The 20,234-nt window shown below is 33.2% G+C and overlaps 1 protein-coding gene across 9 annotated transcripts in view; it reads right to left on the bottom strand.

Moving 5' to 3' along the window:
* LOC114328625 (uncharacterized) overlaps positions 1–20,234 on the bottom strand; it is an 895,031-nt gene that overhangs the window by 495,455 nt on the left and 379,342 nt on the right. For all 9 annotated transcript variants that reach the window (XM_050655804.1, XM_028277517.2, XM_028277519.2 and 6 more), the window contains 2 exons: positions 2,730–2,803; positions 2,034–2,144 (listed from right to left, as the gene is read on the bottom strand). In XM_050655804.1, the coding sequence (XP_050511761.1) occupies positions 2,034–2,144; positions 2,730–2,803 (185 nt within the window). The remainder of the gene's footprint in view (positions 1–2,033; positions 2,145–2,729; positions 2,804–20,234) is intronic.

The following is a 20,234-nucleotide window of genomic DNA, read 5'->3' as shown; positions in this document are numbered from 1 at the left end:
TATTTCATAGTACTTTTTTATTTTATAAGTATTCCCTATACCTAACTGCTTTAATTTGTGAGTTATTGGTGATTCAAACTAAACATTAATTGCAACAAAAAATACGTAAAATTTTATTAGGTTGGCCGTGAAAATATTCAATCACAAATAATTTTTCAGAAATAAATACATATTAATCCAGACTGATCCTTAAAATTACCAATAATGGTTTAGCTATCAAAATACCTACGTAGTTAAAATTGTTGGTGCGACTAACAATTAAGCACAAATTAAAGCATTTAGGTATAGGGAATGCTTAAGAAATAAAAAAGTACCATAAAATATCATTTCATTACAATACTAAAATACAGGGTGTTCTATTTAAGAAAACTCAGAAAATTCTCATTCCGAGTTTCGACCAACCCTGTATACTAAAATTAAAAACTTAGCTATACTAATGATTCTTAACAATAGTAGACTATATTAAGAATCAGTTGAACGTAAGCAGAGTTTTTAATGTCAAACTATTACAATTCTACAGGGTGTGAATATTGCTACGAAATTAATAAAAAACGTAAATATCTTTTAAAATACCTGTATAATATTACAAAATCTCATATTTTAACAAAGAAGATATTGAGAAGAATCCAAAAATGTAAAAATATACAGGGTGTCCCATTTAAAAACGAAGTTGTAAGCAACTTCCGGTATAACCGGTAGTTGCAAAGAGATGAAAATATTTTCACTTAATAGATCATCCTTCAAAACCCCTATATTCCAATTTTCATGATTCTGTTGCCTTTAGTTCTCGAGATATTTCTAATAGGCCAGTTATCTGCCTCACCCTGTATACAATATAATCAAATTCCCTTCTACGATATTGGTGTCGGGATTACAACAATAACTTAGATATTGTGTACAAATTTACGTCACTGACTTCTATTTTGTGCCAAGACTTTTGCTTCTTTCCAGGATTTGTCTCTCTTTTGTAGAACTTTTCCAATAGCTTGGTCCCATGTTTCTCTTGGTCTTCCTCTCTTCCTCTTGATATTTACTCTCGCTTCCCAAATCATTTTTACCGGTCTTCTATCGTCTAGTCTTTGTAAATGTCCCCACCAGCTGATTTATCTTTTTTCAATGAATTCTAATATTGACTCCACCTCCAGATCCTCTCTTATCAGCTCATTTCTTACCCTGTCAAGTCTTGTGACTCCTCTTGCTCTTCTTAGGTACTTCATTTCGGTCGCTTGTATTCTGCTCTTCTGCCTCTCTGTTAATGTCCACAATTCGCAACCGAAGGTGAGTATGGGTCTATATATTGCTTTAAATACTTTCATTTTTGTACTTTGTTATTGTAAGTTGCTTATAATCAATCAATTTATCCATTTCCGGGCTTATTTTAAAGACGCGTTTTTTCACCCCCGAGAAGGAGTGACAGTCACCCCCCAAGTAAAAGAAACCAACGACACAAATTCAACTTTAAAGTGGAGGGTAAGTAGAACCTAAATCCAAATTTTCATGCAATTTGGAGTTGCCCCTGAAGATTACACTTCGTAACGGTCATTTACTGGGCTATAATTACATTTGGCATTCCATCGATTTGGCGAATTTTTCGAAAACATTTTTTTTGCTATGTAATAATAAATCCGTTTTTATACCCTATTCCACGAATATACGCCTGTGTTGGATTATTTCGACAACGAATATTTTATTGTGCAAAATATGAAGAACAAAAATAAATTGCAAATTTCATTGCTGCTTAATGGAATAATTATTAGAGCCATTTATTTTCGTACTTCTTATGTTGCACACTGAAATATTCGTTGTCGCTATAATCCCAAACAGGCGTATGTTGGTGGAATGAACCATATTTCCGAAATTACAAAACAAATCAATTTTAGAGTATCCTCAAGCAAATGACCATAAAACAATGCAACCTATCAATGCAGCGTATCAGATTAACTCAAAAATTAAATTTTTTGCAATTTTGAACACGTGCCAAACACAATTGTTTTTAACGGTTAAATTCTTTAAACGAAAATTTTATCGCTTACCATTTACAGTTGATTGTTCTGTTTTGGCAACTGGATTTTCGTTGGAATTTTCCGATAACGAGTCTGCAGTTTCAAACGTTTTTGTTAGAGAGTATGTTGTCACGCTGGATCCTGCAAGTAATATTAAATTTAATTTTTTAATTAACAATGTCCAAACCAAAGGTTTTAAAAATGGATTTTTTTTTGTAATCAACAATAAATGTTGGTTTCTATAAATTATAAAGCTAAACATAGTCATTGTTATGTCAGATACTTACGAGGCAAAATATTTCTAAAAAATAAAGTAAAAACGAGCTGGATTGCTTGGTACTCAAAGTTGAATAAAAATATGTCAAGTTTACGGAATCAAGCTATAAAATTAAATATAAAACCAATTTCTACCATAAAATGTTTTCACAATATCTCATAGTGGAATAGCAATTTCCGGCTTATTCTATTAGGAACTTAAAGTTGAGTATAAAAAAGTCTATATTCGTGTTGGTAATAAGCTATCGTTTCCAAATAAAAGATTAATAAAAGGATGCAGTACATCTCCACTCTTTAATCTTTACTCAGAAAGAGTTTAGGTCATGTGGTAAAATCAAAGAACAACACAGGGTTTAAAAGAGTATTTTTTGAGAAAAGATGGAACGATGAAGTGGAATAAAAAAAAATTGATAACCTTATTTTCGAAAAAACTATAAATAAAAAACGTACTTTTTACCGTTTCTTGTAAAGTTTCTTGGTGTACTGTTCTATATTGTCTTCTCTTTGGTGATTCTCCTGGGTCCCTGTAAGAAAATAAGTAGATGTTAAAGCGCAATTACATCATAGACTGAAATATTCATACTAAAACAAATAAACTGAACTTTCAACTAACTTTACAACAACACGCTGTAAACATTATGACTAAATGTGTTAATTTTTTTATAGGTATACAGTTTTGGTAACACATACAAATTTTGCTATTTTGGATTGATACTTCTAATATATGAAGGAATGAAAAAAATGAAGGCACTCGTGGGAGTGATCTCCTTTTTCAGTATGTTTTCTTGTTGAGAAAACAAATGTTGGTTACAGTGAATACCACAATAGTATGTTTTCTGTCTAGTTGTCTAGTGTATTAGAAAGAATAACTTCGTTATGTTGTTCTTAAGAAGAAACGAATACAAGTTCGCGGAACAAGTTTCCCCAACTTCATAATAAGATAAAAAAACTCATTTTTTTTAAACAAAAATTTTACTACGTTCAGATGAACAGTGTTTATATCGTTCCAATGTGGAATGTTCAATGTTCAATAACAATCAATAAATAGCAGTTACCTTTTTACTAAAATAAACAAAAACTATGGAATTCTATTCTCATATTATAAAATGTTGTGAAGTAGTATAAATGTTATAACTTTTATTAGTATTTTTTCTTTTGCACACTTAACCTCTTATCCTTATTGTTGGAGAGGACTACAGACAAACTTACGACCGCAATGGTAAGTACCAACCTACATCAGAGGGAACGACATTGCAAGTAACTTTCTTTAATTTTGAATAAGCACATTGCAGTATTATTATTATGATTTATTAATGGCGCCCAAATTATCTTTTAATTATAAATGTTATTTTAAAAACCCACCCCTTTAATCTCTGAAGAATGTAGCTTACCGGTGCATCCGAAAAGTAGCAGAATAAAACATCACGCCTATGACCTACATAATTACACTGTTTGAATAGATATTTTTTATTTTTATTTAACGCTACTTAATGTTTTACACAAATGGCGTTATGGCAAATATTTTTTTGTTTATTTAATTAAACGTGTCTAGGCAGGCTACACAAATGCCGCCCACCGTGTTTGGGCCATTACACAAATAGCGCCCACCGTTTAGGCTTTTGTTTTCATTTAGTGCTACAATAGAACTCACCCTAATTCACCCTGTGCCTAGGGACTAATTCACCCCTTTCTCAAAAACGCACCCATTTAATTGGTAGCACTCCAAGGTTTTTTCTAATTTAGAGGTCCATTGATCATATGAGACAATAAAATCCCGTTAACGTTGTAGTTTCTTTTAGCTCTATGATTTTGAACATAATCAATAGCCTATAATCTGTCGATCTCATGGCATTTTCTGACCCAGAATTCGTTTTTTATTTTCGCTACTTGCTTCTTGACCATATAACAGTACCTTTTGTGCATTTGTCTGTCTTCTAGGTCTTGTGAGGCTAGCCATTCATTATAAAGTTCTTTCTTTTGTTTTATAAGATCATCTAGTTCCTCGTTCCATCAGTAGTTTTCCGTGTTTCTACTAATGATTTTTCTCCTACAGCCTCATTTGCCGCTTCGTGTAGATACGTTTTAAGAGTGTTATACATTTCTTCAGGCGATCCTGTAGGTTCGTTTTTCATCTTTTTTGCTAGTCTTATTCTATACAAGAAGACTGTGGAGTCGTTGTAAAAACTATCTAGGTTATATACAGGTTGTCTAGATAGAAACTCAGGTCTTGTTTTTTCCTCTTTATGCGTTATATGTTTGTATTTTATGAAGGTTACGGTTTTGAGTAAGTGGTGGTCTCATCCACAGACTGCACCCCGTTTCACAATGACGTCAATTATTTTTGTTTGTGATTGTTGTCTGGTTATACAGTAGTCAATGATAGATTTTAACCCCCTTGTTCTTTGTTCCCACGTGAATTTGTGGATGTCTTTATGTCTAAAATATCCATTTTGTATTTTTAAAGAATGCTGCTGACACAGTTCTATAAGACGTGTGCAATGGTCATTTAACATATCTCCTCCGTAGTCTCCTATCACTGCACTATGTTTTTTCCTTCCAACTCGACCATTAAAGTCCCCTAGTTAGTAGGAATATATCTTTCCGATTTCCAAAACTGCTTATTAATTCACTTAATTCTTCAAAGACATTTTCTTTCGCGTCAGCAGTTGCGTCATCGTATTAAAGAATTTTTACTAAGGAATTTTTACTTCAAAAATTTATTTCGTCGAAGCGATGACGGTCGCTAATTTAATACTTTTTTACCAATCCAAAAAGTGCACAACGACCCTCGAGAAGACTTCACTTCAAAAATGTATTTCTTCGAAGCGACGCCGGTCGCGATGACGGTAGCCAATTTAATACTTTTTCCCATCCAAAAAGTGCACAACGTCCCCAAAGAAGTTTTCACTTCAATACATATACGTACAAAATTTATTTCGCCGAAGAGATTACGGTCTCGATGACGGTCGCGAGATAAATCCTTTTTTCCCATCCAAAAATAGGTTTTACATTTATTTTAAATTTAAATACTTCTATACAATTTATGTATAGATACACATAATATAGATCCGTACAAAATTTATTTCGCCGAAGAGATGACGGTCGCGAAATAAATCCTTTTTACCCACCCTAAAATAGGTTTTACATTTATTTTAAATTTAAATACTTCTATACAATTTAAATATACATACAAATAATATATAGCATAAGCGATGACGGTCGCAATGACGATCGCGATGATGGTCGCGAATTCAATGCTTTTTCCCCTATCCAAAAATCGCACAACGTCCCTAAAGAAGTTTTCACTTCAAAAAATCGTATTTTTGTAAGACGTGTAAGACAGCTTTCTGTTAAACAGACTAGTGTAACCATTTGCTTTGTTGATAAATTGTAACACTGACAAAGAAATGAAAATATACAGAAATAACTGTAAAGACACGCTACATTATTCATTTTTGTTTTCTTGTTTGATGTTTCCACCAGACTAACACGTGTTTGAAATATTTGAAAATATACCATGCGATTTATAAAGTTGAATTAAAAAGATGTATTGTATCTACCATTATAAATTGATATATTTTTCCTCTTCCGCTTTCTTCTAGTATTATTTTATTAAATGTGATCTTTATTACCCGTACTTTTAAAGATCTCTGGTGCGATCAAATTAAATCATTTTCTCAGATTTCTTAGCCAGGATTTTCTGCTCCTTTCTAGCTTCTCATTCCTTGTATTTTTCCTTCCATAATCAACCTAAGTACTATATATTATATATTTCGTCTCCCTTCACTATACTGTATAACCCCATTATGTAGAAATTATTTAAGGGATAGGCGCAAGATCTTGACCAATGCTATATAAATGCATTAATTTTTTTCGAATCCTGAGAAAACTAATAAGTATTTTTTTTTGAATAATTTAAACTCAGAATGAAAAATTAGTCCTGTCGCCAGGGGGGGTACAACGGCCTCCTGTATTCAGATGGACTTACCCAAGTTTTTTTATGTATTTTGACCTGTAGAACACGAATTTTTTGGGTAACAGTTGATCCGGATGTCGATAAGATTGTTATAAACCAAGAAGTTGAGGAATCACATAACAGCGATTTCTCGCAAAACAAAACATTTTTTTGTATTTTTTGGGCCATTTTAACCAAAAAATGTTCCTACAAATTTTTTCGTAAAATGCATAGTTTTCGAGAGAAACGCGGTTGAACTTTCAAAAAATCGAAAAATTGGAATTTTTGAACCCGAAAAACTTTTGATTAAAAAATAAAATAGCAATTCTGCTTACCACATTTGAAAGTTCAAGTCAAATTATATCGGTTTTAATTATTTGTATTGCTAAAAATGTATTATTTTATTGTTAAAACAAAGCTATAAACACCTAGTGCTTGAGTGATGTTTCAATGATTTCTCATTTAAAATCGAACGAGTACGTAGAGGAGGTAAGTGCAAGCGGGGCTATTTCAAGTAGCATGCATTAAAACGCATGTATTAGGCATGGGAAACACTATGTGTTTATAGCTTTTTTTAACAATCAAAAAATAAATTTTTAGCAATGCAAATATTCAAAACAGATATAATTTGACTTAAACTTTTAAAGGCGGTAAGCAGAATTGCTATTTTATTTTTTATTCAAACGTTATTGTTCAAAAATTGCAATTTTTCGATTTTTTGAAAGTTCAACCGCGTTTATCTCGAAAACTATGCATCCTACGAAAAAACTTGTAGGAACATTTTTTGGTTAGAATGACCCAAAAAATACAAAAAAATATTTTGTTTTGCGAGAAATCGCTGTTATGTAATTCCTCAACTTCTTTGTTTATAACAATCTTATCGACATCCGGACCAACTGTTACCCAAAAAATTCGTGTTCTACGGGTCAAAATACATAAAAAAACTTGGGTAAGTCCATCTGAATTAAGAAGGCCGTTGTACCCCCCCCCCCCTGGCGACAGGATACCCCCATAAATTGCATTATTGCCGAGGGCTGAAAGTTGCTGAAAACTTCTATGATGCTTATTTTAATAAGTTACAGGGGTGAAAAAAAAAAGAGAAAATTTAGTGTGATTTTTAATTTCAAATATTTCATTCAAAAGAAACTTTTTGTTTATTCTAAGGGACTTTCGGCCCTCAGTAATGTAATCTTTCATTCTGCGTTTAAATTTTTCTCAGGATTCGAAAAAAATGAATGCATTTAAAAAGCCCAAGATGTTGTGCCTACCCTCTTAAGTTTACTAGTTTTTATAATCTCACATTTTGTATTCATTCTTTTGTTTAAAATAATATATCTTGATTTGTCATTATATCCGTCCGTGATATTCTGTGCATTCTCCTATAATGTCTCATTTCAAAAGAGTTTGTTTCAGATACTATTCAGATATTAATGTTTTCAAGCATATAAAAGTGTGATACAACATAACGTTTTTGTGAAAATCTCTATGACAAAATTAAGGAGATGGTTGGTTGTCTAGCAGAGTGTAAAAGAAAATAATTTAAAAAAAAGGATAAAACTTCACTTGATATCATTGTTATAATAATTGATATAATTATCATATTTAACGAATTGAAATAAATAAAATTCTCTTTTTCTTCTTCTTTTAGTGCAGAGATGACTGTCTGTTTCTCAAAGTGTCTCCAGTAAGTTGTCTTTCTATCGTTTTCATGGTCTTCCCAGAGCTTAGGGCTTAGGGAATCCGTCTGCCTTGTCAAATTACCAGCTTCAGTTAGTTGAGTTAATTCTTCTTCTGCTTTTACTTTTATTGTGTTGTTCTTAGGGCTTCCAATCCCGCAATACCGAGATCTCGGTATTGCGGGATCCCGCGTCATTTTCCAATCCCGCGTGATGCGGGATTACAGGCGCGGGATCCGCGGGATTTGCGGGACTGAAAAGAGCGTACATTACTGCTGTAGCTACGCTCAAAATTATCAAAAAACTGGAAAAAAAATCATTCAAGGTTTTTTGGGTTTTATGGCATAGACTTGGGTGTCAATTAGCCAGTCACAACTTTTATTTTTTCTATTCATACATAAAAAAGGCAATATCGTTCAAGGTTAGCTTCAGAATTAGCTTTGTCTTTGCGCCGTATTTTACAACGACGTAGAAATGTGACTGCACTACTGATTTATCTCCAAAAACCTCGTAGTTACCAAGCGTCGTGTGCGACGATGAAACTTTTCATCTCTTACCGAAAAGTTTACTTCAAAAAGAAATTAATGATTTTGTAACGGGAATGCATTTTAAATTCATCTGAGAGCACGTACTGATGAAGAAGAGGCTGATCAAGTAAGAAACACGTGAGAAACCATGTAGAGGTTCCATCATCGGGTTCCGATCTTGATCTTACATTGCAACAGGAGTTGGAGTTAACTATATCGTCAGCATGTAATGTATTTACTTTGCCCGTCGCCATCTCGAGCTAATACACTTTAGAGTCTCGAGTCCATTAAACATAAATGACTCTGTATGAATCTGGGGAGTCAATGGGAAAATATCTTACATTTACATATAAAGCCTTAAAAGGAATACCGTCGATGTATGGAAGCCGAAAGGGCATTTTCTGCTGCTGGCTATATTGTGTCAAAAATACGCAGGAGTTTGGCAGATGACAGTTTAGATTTAGATGTTGGCTCGTATGAATAAAAATGAGAATGTAGTTTATACTCCAAATTTTGAAGTACATACTCCACGCGGTAGTATCTACTCTTATGTACGGTGAGTAAAAACTCATCACATCAACATATTTTTATTCATATGAAATGTAGTAAGTATAAACTTATACTTTATGCTCATACTCATGAGAAATTAGTAAACTATATTAATTTTCAGCTGAAAATGGGTTTTTTGGTTGATTTTTAAAATTTTGTTGGTGCATTTTTTTTGAAGAAGATAGATTTTTGTTTTTTCAGTATTTGTTACTGTTTTATAAAAAACAGTTTTGATCTCATACTAATCCGACGCCCCGAAGGGCACTAAGGATTATGAGAAAGAAGAAGACGAAGATCTCATACTAATAGCAATAGTACTTAAATAAATGTGGAGTTAGTTGATTAATTTATTGTTTTTTTTTTGCCTTATATAAAAATATGACTATTTATAATATGCGGGATCCCGCAAATACCGAGATCCCGCGGGATTGAAAATTCGTAGTCCCGCAAATACCGAGATTGAACTCAGGTTGCGGGATTGGAAGCCCTAGTTGTTCTAGTAGATATTTGCGACCGTTTTGATTATTCCTAGAGGTATCTCTCTTGCGTGCAATAAGTGGATAACGACCTTAAATTTTACACTTTGAAATGCCTCCTAAGGTCCACAAGAACATAAATATGTCGATTTGTTTTATTTTAGTAATGTCTATTGTACGTGCCTTATTATAAATATAGCGTCGGTCATGATCTTGCCGACCTAAACCCTTGTTGTTCTTAACAAGGTTCTAAAACTGTTTTCTTGTGACATGTCAAATTTAAGTATTATGTTTATATCTGATTGATCCACAATTGTTGGTGTCATGAAAATTACATTTTTAATTAAATAATGTTTGACGTTTAGATTTCCACTCCGGAAATCGTTCTCAAAATGATTATTTTAAAAATTCTGGGAAGACTGTATAAGCTAGATTTATTAGGTTATGTATGTGTTTTAACAAATTGACATAGGTACTTGGCCTAGATCTTATAGGCCACAGCAAATGTGTGGTTGCGAAACATTGTTTAAGGGTTGATGTTATTACATCAAGGATATCAAATGCTCACTGTTTCTTTGTGTCATTTTGTGTTTAAGTTTTTTGTGCAATCTGTAACCTAGGTGTGGTTGTGCCAATTGAGTTTTTTAAATTGTTGTACAATAGAGTGTGTTCGTGTATTGTGTGTTACATATACATATTATACAATCTGTGTGAGATTGTCGCTGATTGGTTCTTCGACTTCCTATACTCAGCTGTTGTTGGTATGCTCTTGTTGTTGACTTCTTCTTTTAGTATATTCTATAAAACAAAAGTTTTTGTTATATACATATCACTCTACGTTTAACTGACGTAAATTTTCAACGTCTCTAAGAGGAACTTTAAATAAAAGAATCTCGAAGATTTCTTAAAAATATCAGAAACAGTAAAAGTGAATCCTCTACTTTCAAAGTACATTATCATCATTAAAATTTTAAACTTTAAATGCCTATTTATCTTTTGTTTTAATGTGTCGGTGCAAACAAAGCAAACCACAGCAATGTTGATTAATTAATTCTCAAGTTGAACATATTAATCATTAAAAGGCTTTAGAAGTTATCCAGAAACATCGGGTCAAACATATATCATAAGTGTTGAGAATTATGATGGCAATTAAGCGGGATGTGTTAGTTGTGTTACAAATGGGAGTTTCATATTTTAAGTTCAGGATATAAGTCCATAGCTATTAAACTGAAAATAATGGGAAAATTATGAAGCTATTTCTGAACTGTATTAGGAAATAATTCTTGTGAATTGTGTAATTGATCCATATATTTTTCGGTAGCAATTACTTATGTTGTAACAGGTTGAATTAATGTTATTTATTTTTCACTTGCATATTACTTATTTGTTTATTTTACCTTGGATACGGTTGCCATAAACACACATGTTATATCCTAGGGCATAATAAGCGGACGTTATGGCCTGTAACGCCCTGTTGTATAAGAAAAAAAAGCAAATGGTACAGAACGAAGTTTATTTTTTATTTTTTATAGAGTGATCAGAACTGCTTGTGGTGTACCTTAAAGTAAAGGGTACAAGGGTAATACATCACAGGCCCGATGACTCTATAAAGAAGAAACATTATGTCAACTGATGGTGGTAGTTCCTGAAACAAATTAAATCTAAATTTTAAGCTCTTTCCATACTTTGGTTTTACTCACATTTTGAGTACTGTGGTCGAAGTCAAACAATAAAACTCGCACGCAATTTTCCCCTTGTTGCCATATTTTAAATTTGAAAAAATATATAGGAAATAATCAGATTTTCTTGACGTGCCATTCCTATTTCAGCGGGCATTTCATTGGCTAGAAGTAGTGACGAGTATATATCGACCCATGCAACGAAGACTATCGTAACTCAAAAAACGTTAGATTTGACTTACTATAACGGTATTAGGTTTGTTCTAGCAAACAGTCAAACTAGTCAAAAACTGTCAGCAAACAGTTTGAGAAATCAAACTCAGCTCTGCCAACGAATCCTACTCTCACGTCCTCGAAGATCCATTTATGGGTCGCGTAACTGCTGGAGGCATGGCGTACAATGGATGTGCGTTGTGCTGCAGACGAGGGAGGGCGAAGAGCGAGTATCCAGCGCTCGAAATCTGGATCACATCAGCTAAGGGTAGAAGACCGCGACAGAAATTCTTCCTGGTTCTCCAGGTTGGGGATTGTGACAATGGACCTGCTCCTCATTTCACGTAAAAACGATAAAATGCAAAAAAGCCTAATGGTTGCCTCGGAAGTAAGGACGGACAGAATGGAAAAAGACAACGGCATAGAAAAAGGATGATGAATTTTGGAACTATCAATACGCAAGGTTGCAGAGGAAAACTAACAGAAATAGTACACGAAATTGATAAACACAAGTTAGAAATAGTGTCACTAACTGAAACAAAGAAGAAAGGAAGCGGTATCGAAATAATTGGCAGTTACCTTCATCTTTACAGTGGCGTCACAAAAGATAAACATGCAAGTATAGGTGTATCGGTATTAATTAGAAAGACATTAAAGAATAAAATAACAGATTGGGATGCAATAAATGAAAATATCATACGAGTAAACATAAACATCTTGCATCATAAACTCACTGTTTTTGCAGTATACGGTGTGTCAAATGATAGTGTCGTCAGTGAAAAAGAAACATTCTTTCAAACGTTACATCAAGAGATATCGAAAATTGGTGACACTAGAGAAATAATTATATTAGGAGACATCAATAGTCGAACGGGAAAAATGGAAAACAACAACATAATAGGACCTTTTGGTGAAGAAATAGTCAACGACAATGGCAAAAGACTTGTAGACTTATGCGACCAACTTCAGTTAAGAATTAACAACGGCTATTTTAACCACAAAGAGGTACATAAGTATATATGGACACAGCCGACAAGAAATTTAAGATCAATAATTGACTACGCAATACTAAAACAACAAACCTTATTGAAAGTTGAAGATATACGAGTATGCAGAGGAATATGTAACATATCAGATCATCATTTCCTAAGAGCTAAAATATTCTTCCCGATAAGACACACAATAACGAAGACGAAAACAATCCCGGATGCAGACAAAAATACTTCAAATATAACAGACGAGAAATATAACTTAGAGAGCCTATTTCATGAAAGTGTTAAATATCTCTATCAAACGAGACTCGACAATTACATACTAAGCCCGAATAATCTAACAACAGAAGAGGTTTATAATAATATAGTATACAGCATAAAAGCAGCTGCAAAGGAAGCCCTTGGTATCAGAGAAATTAGAAAAAGTAACAAATACTGGTGGAATTCAGAGACAGAGAGACTAGTCAAGGAAAAAAAGATACTATACCAAAAATGGCTTAACACAAAAAATGAAGAAGACTACAACAGATATAGAGAAAAGAAAAGAGAATCAAGACATAAAATCATTCAAAGTAAGAGAGAGACCTGGGATCGAAAGTGCCAAGAAATCGAAGCACACATAAGAGGACGAAAATGCAGTGAATCATGGAAATTTCTGAACAAGATCAAGAATAACGAAACACGCAACGACAAACTACAATTAATACCAACAGATAAATGGGTTCAACATTATAAGGACTTATTAACTGAACAAAGGCCCGAATACTCACAACCAACAGAGACGGAAATACAAATTGTAGGGGAAGAAATAAACATAAACAGTGTAGCAGTTAAAAATGCAATTAAACAACTAAAAAATGGAAGATCTCCTGGTCCAGGTGGAATCAATGCCGATCTACTGAAAAATGGAACTAAAAAACTTTTCGAATCTCTGGCATATGTATTTACAAAGTACATCAATGGCGAAAATGTACCCAGTGACTAGAAAATAGCTTATATATCATCGATTCATAAAAAGGGCAATAAACTAAAATGTAGCAATTATCGCGGAATATCAGTAACAAATACATTAAGCAGAGTATATATAAAAATTTTAAGAGAACTGATTGAACAAGAATATTCAGAATACGAAGAAGAAGAACAATGCGGGTTTAGAGCTGGAAGGTCCTGTACGGATAATGTACTTTCGTTAAAACAAATCATCGAAAAAAAATTAGAACGGAATAGGCCAATACACCTAGTTTTTATAGATTTACAAAAAGCTTATGACAATATACCGATACCGAAACTATGGGAAGTACTGCAAAACTCCAACATTAACTTTACTCTCATAAAAGCTGTCCAAAATTTATACAGTGACATGAAATCTGCAGTAAAATTAGGAAGCAAAATAACAGATTTGTTTACAGTCAACAAAGGTCTACGACAAGGATGTTGCATATCACCGAGTCTGTTTAAGATTTATATCGCCAAAGCCCTTGCAATATGGAAAAGAAAATGCAGTGGAATGGGCATCCAAATCGACTACAACACCTGCCTGTACACCCTTCAGTTTGCAGACGATCAGATAATATGTGCAAACGATAAAGAAGATTTGGAATATATGACTCGCAAATTGAAGAAAGAATACGAAAAATGGGGATTGCAGATGAATGTATAATTTATGCCTAGGTGAGGATTCAACTTATATGATATTGGACAATAATCAGAAAATAACTAGCTGTGATAAATATAAGTATTTGGGCATTAATTTCAACAAGGAAGGTACTGACGATGCAGAAATTAAGAGCAGAATAAATAAAGCAAGAACGATAATTAAATCATTGAACGGAGTTTTATGGAGTACCGAGATAGGGAAACAAAGAAAAATGCGAATATACAACACCATGATTAAGAGCACATTGGTATACGGATCCGAAACATGGAGAATAAAGGAACACCTAAAACGAAAATTATAAGCTACTGAGATGGACGCCCTAAGAAGAGCAAGTAGAACATCGAGATTGGACCGGGTTAGAAATGAGGAAGTAAAGCGAAGAATGAATTTACAAGAAACGGTTGTAGAATGCATTGAGAAGAAACAATTAACGTGGTACGGACATGTTCAGAGAATGGGGGAGGAAAGACTGCCAAAGAAAATTATGAAATGGATACCCACAGAAAACAGAAAAAGAGGAAGGCCAAGAACGACATGGATACAAGGAGTAAGACGATCAATGAGTGTACGAGGATTAGAAGATGAAAACTGCAATGATAGAAGATATTGGCAACAAGGCATCGGACAACGTCGGAGGACGTTTTGAACCCGAATTTATATATAAACAGTTGGTCAGTGAGAAAACATAATACAGTCACCAGTGCTATCCCCTCTACTCGCGCTGGTCCACTATTCGCTGATGGTTTCAAACCGTTTGAAACTGATGCTAGAACAAACCTATTATTATTCTTTTTAAGCTTTATTTGGTGGAAAAGTATGGTAAATCAGGTATGAATTTTAAGGCAACCAGTAAAGCATTTGCATGTGTATAGTAAGTTTACTGACCCACACTCCTGCAAGCGAAAACTATAGTAATTTAAGTTACTGTATTCTTCGTTGCAAGAAACAGCGAAAGGTATTCCAAGTTTGAGTTAAACTGTTTGACTTACTATAGTTTTTTCTAGTTAGACTCTAATTTTAGTTATTCTGATTAACTATAGAAATGTTTTTTATTAGAATTTTGTACATAGTACTGTTTTACTTCAATAAATCTGTTACTAGTAAGTCTAGTCTAGAACAAATATTTTTTCGGTAACTGTTTCGACGAAAACTATAGTAAGTCTTCAAAATTTAGCAAAAAATCTGATTTTTATTATGTTTGATGTGAAATACCTTACCTTTTATACATAATATAACAGAAATTTAAATTTGTAAGACGTATTTCTTCCAAAGATAGATAAACGTCACTTACTGTTACAGAGTCTAAAGTATTATTTTTTCCTTAATTGCTTCGACGAAAACTATAGTAAGTCTACAAGATTTAGAAAAAAAATGTGTTTTTTGTTATGTTTGATTTGTGAAATTCCTTAAAACCCTTTAAATATAATATATCAGAAATTTCAGTGTGTAAAGAGTATCAGATTCAACAAATTTTGTTCCAAAGATATCGTCACTTCTTAGAGCGAACTCTTTGCGAAACATTTTCAAACGCGATTATCTCAGTTCAACCAAAATTAAGTTACAATAGCCTTCGTTGCATGAGTAGATATGACGTCATTATTAATTTCGTGAGATGGTAAATGGTAATTGACGTCTGTCATAATATTGGAGGTTAAATATAATGTCAAATTATTGTTTTCAAATTATATTTTATTTGCCACCTATGCCTCTCTGATGATGTCTCTAATAAGAGGCGAAATCGTCGATTTGAGAGCTGGTTTACGCTCTCTCAACTAAATGAAAATTAAAACAGTTTTGGCTTCGCATTGCAACTGAATAAATATAATATACAATTTTTTTTATTACTATTACTCGTTTGAGTAACATAACATAGGTCCATTTTCAGTTGGAATTTACCACGTTGAACAGACGGGGTCGTGAATTGCAAGTTTTAGAATTCCCTCTTGTCTTCTTCGCTTCAGCATCCATCTGGCTTGCAATTTTTAGAAGCCATGGAGGTGTTACCAGGAAAATGGTCCAATAAGTTTTCAATTAAATGTCTTTTAAAAATATGTTTAAATATTTTTATTAGGATGAAAACTTTGACTTATATTTTACCTATTTAGTTTATATTTTAACGACAGTTTATTTTTTAACCAACTTCATTCCCTTCCCTATCTTTGATTGGTGGATTAGGTTCGAAATAGTCTTGTTTTATGGTAGGTTTAGTTAGGCGTTAATTTTAAGAACAAAAGGCGTTAGTTAGGAACAAAAATCTTACATAACCTTCTATAGGACAACATAATTTTGACACTTATATTACAGATAGTTATCTTTGTTTCACACTCTTAAAGACAAAGAGAAAGAGTGTATCCGGTAGATGCTGTGGTAAATACGAGTACATATAGGTTTTTATTTCGCGCAGTGCTTTCTCCCTAAACTTGACCGAAGCGAAAAAACTAAGAAATGCGGAAAAATTTGTTGAATTTGTTTGCCGTCAAGTTTGTTTGTACCAGTGGGATATGATGTCATTAAATCTATGGTGTGCACGTTTAATTGTTTGAATTTTAGTTTAGGAACCAAGACTTCGTTGGATTTTTACCTAGATAAGTATACAGGTGTAGAATACGAATCGTAGATTCTCCCATGTCTACTATTTATCGGTCTGTAAAACTTTTGCTTTCCGACTTATAGATATCTATCTACTTTAAGTGCCATCTCCGCGGCGTAGGTCGGCAATCATCATAGCTATTCGTATTTTAGAGACGGCTGCTCTAATAAAAAGTCCATTTGATGTATATCCGTACCACTCTCTCAGGTTGCGCAGCCACGATATTGTGCGTCTCCCTATGCTTCTCTTTCCTTGAATCTTTCCCTGCATAATCAACTGTAGCAAGCTGTATCTCTCTCCACGTGTAATACGTCCGAGATATTCCAATTTTCTTGTTTTGATGGTATTTAGGATTTTCATTTCTTTATTCATCTTTCTCAGAACCTCTTTGTTTGTGACGTGTTCTGAAATGGTTAAACAAAAACACACTTTTTAAATAAAAGTAGTACTGGCCAACGTCACCTGCTAATTACGCCAGTAAAAAGCAAAAAAAAATTATTCAGGTTTTGACGGTTCTAAAAGGTATATGAGGGATAGCTAAGGACAAAAGCTTGAAGACGTACAGGTGATTTTGGTTTGTTTTTTTAAACAATCGTAAAAAATTTTAAAAATCACTTTTTGTCTATAAAACGGATCTTATACATTTTAGAAAAAAAAATGGTCATCTGCCTGTGACTTAAAAATCGAATGACGTCTTTCGATGTCATCCGCAATGAAAGGGTTAAATAAAAGTTGTAGATCTTAAAAATTTTAAAAAGGGGGTAAACCCTGTAGTTGGATGTATACCTTCAATATAACAACGTGGAATGAAGTAAACACTTCTGTTGTATGTAGGCATATGAATTTATTAAAAAATCCCTAAAATTTATCCACGAAGGAGTGGAAGTACAAAACGTTTTCGGTCAGACTGACCATCATCAGTGTAAACTTGGAAATAAGTGGACCACTAAGATTAAAAACCAAAAGGGTCAAATTTTGACAGTTGAAAAAATGTAAGAAAATGTGGTTAGTTACGTCCAGTGTACAAGTAATTGTAACTAGCCACTTCAATAGGTATAAAAACCTCTAAAATACATTATTGTTACATTCTATATTAAAAAGTGGTCGACATTAAGTCGATGTCTTAGGATTTAAAGATCACATGTGAATGTATTTCATCCTTGCTCGAAAATTGCACAAGGTATGTACTTGCGTTCAGGTGAGAGGTTACGAACCAACTGATTAGACAGTTTGGTCACAGTATAGGAGGAATCAGTAAGCTCACTCGTCGAAAATTTTTTTTTGTTCCACTTTTCCGAAGATGCGCAAAGTCGTCCAAAACTCTGTTCATGATGATATGTTGTTAGTAGAAAATGAAGTGGTAAATTGGCCGGAATAGCGCAATTCTCAAACACAAACACAACCTCAAAAATTTCATGAAAGAAAATCAGATGACGATTTGACGATCCCGACCAATCATAGCAAACGTATCCCATCCGCTGTGTCGGATGCGCGAGGTGAACAGAGTTTTGGACGACTTTGCGCATCTTCGGAAAAGTGGAACAAATTTTTCGACGAGTGAGCTTACTGATTCCTCCTATACTGTGATCAAACTGTCTAATCAGGTGGTTCGTAACCTCTCACCTGAACACAAGTATCTACATACCTTGTGCAATTTTCGAGCAAGGATGAAATACATTCACATGTGATCTTTAAATCTTAAGACATCGACTTCTTGTCGACTACTTTTTAATATAGAATGTAACAATAATTTATTTTAGAGGTTTTTATACCTATTGAAGTGGCTAGTTACAATTATTTGCACACTGGACGTAAGTAACCACATTTTCTTAAATTTTTTCAACTGTCAAAATTTCACCCTTTTGCTTTTTAATCTTAGTGATTCACTTATTTCCAGGTTTACACTGATGATGGTCAGTCTGGCCGAAAACGTTTTGTACTTCCACTCCTTCGTGGATAAATTTTAAGGATTTTTTAATAAATTCATAAGCCTGCATACAACAGAATTGTTTACTTCATTCCACGTTCTCTTAAAAATTTCTTTAATTTGTGAGTTTCCAAATTAAAATACATAATTGACCCAGTGAATTGCAAGAAATTATGGTAATTGGTGATATTGAAGTGTGTTAAAGTGTGAGAGTGATTATTTAAACAACTGTACTTACCCAAACAGTGACTCTAGAGATATAGATCGCAATCGATTCTTTGAGGCTTCAAATTTTAAAATATATTACAAAAATTTCAACATTTTATCAAAATACGTCATCAAGGATTTGTTATCAGCTATCCCTATATACCTTTTTCAACCTTCAAAAACCTGTATCAGATTTTTATGTGAAATCGATGGTTTTTTCACAGATAGACTGGGGTAATTATATTAGCTAAACGTAAAAATTCATGAATTTTTGTGAGAGCTAGTGGTATATCTGATTTTTTTTTGTTTGCACAATAAACTAAACAAATTAAAGCCGTTTAGGTCCTCGGTGGGTGAAGCTAAAATAAAAATGTACGTGTATTTAAAATTATGGCTTAAATAAATAAGCTCGTGCTTTTCCAGTAGCAGAGACTGCCTCAACTCTGCTGCATTACGGCTTTTTGTGCCCTAAACGAAGATCACGTTCTTACAAAAGGTGGTTCTAAAAAATTCTAATTGCCGTTTTATTATTCATACGCCAACGTTTCATTTAATCTTTTGACTTTCGTCTGTGTGGTTTCCTATTCCATTTTGGTAATGGGTATTTTGAGACTCATGTTTAGGATTAAAAATATTTTGCAAAGCTTATAATGAATTTTAAAATATGTTTTTTATTCATATATTCCTTTGGTAAATGTTTGTTTTGTACAATAAATTAAATTTTCCGAAAGTCGGACAGGAATTTAGACATTTTAGACAACATTTTTGAAAGAAACGTTCGATGTTTCCTAATTCTTAGCCGTTGCCTGGAAACGAAAAATAATTGTACGGAAACGTTATTTCCTTACTGTAAGGAAATATTTTTTCCTTACAGCAGATTCAGAACAAGTTTATTAAAGAACAAAAGAAGTATGCCATTACAACATTTTCTGAGAAAGAACTTGCATTTTTCTTCTTACGATAGTCCATGAAACGGTTGTATGAATAGTTCTAGTCTCTAGATCTTGATGCAATAAATCTAATGAAGCATTATTCACTACTTCCATCAGTTCTGGAGGGGTACCAGGAATCGAACACTCATCATCATTCATGATTAAATTGGGTAATTTTGCTTTTTAGAATGATTACAATGACAGAAAACACGAAAAAAAAAACACCAAAAATACTGACAAAAATAAGCAAATGCGTCAAATTTGACAATTCAATATTTTTGTTCCTATAGTTACAAAACCTGTATGTGGTGGCATCACGAATATTTGAGTCAATATAATAATATGTCTATTTGAAAATTTTAACATATTTATTTTAATATAATTTAATTGTTCGATTTTCGAAAAAACAGTATGTATACCTTGTAGGAAAAGCCACATTCTCGGACTCTGTATTAACTTGTCTCAGCTTGCGCCTCGACGGCAATCTTTACATCGTCCGGGAATGTTAAGCTTTTTCTACTAGGTCACAATGTACTATTACTTTAAATTAAAGGACAAGTAAATTTAATTAATGG

This window comes from Diabrotica virgifera, chromosome 7 (assembly GCF_917563875.1).
Source record: "Diabrotica virgifera virgifera chromosome 7, PGI_DIABVI_V3a".
In the NCBI taxonomy this organism is placed as follows: domain Eukaryota; kingdom Metazoa; phylum Arthropoda; class Insecta; order Coleoptera; family Chrysomelidae; genus Diabrotica; species Diabrotica virgifera.
This window is presented reverse-complemented; position numbering and strand designations above follow the sequence as displayed.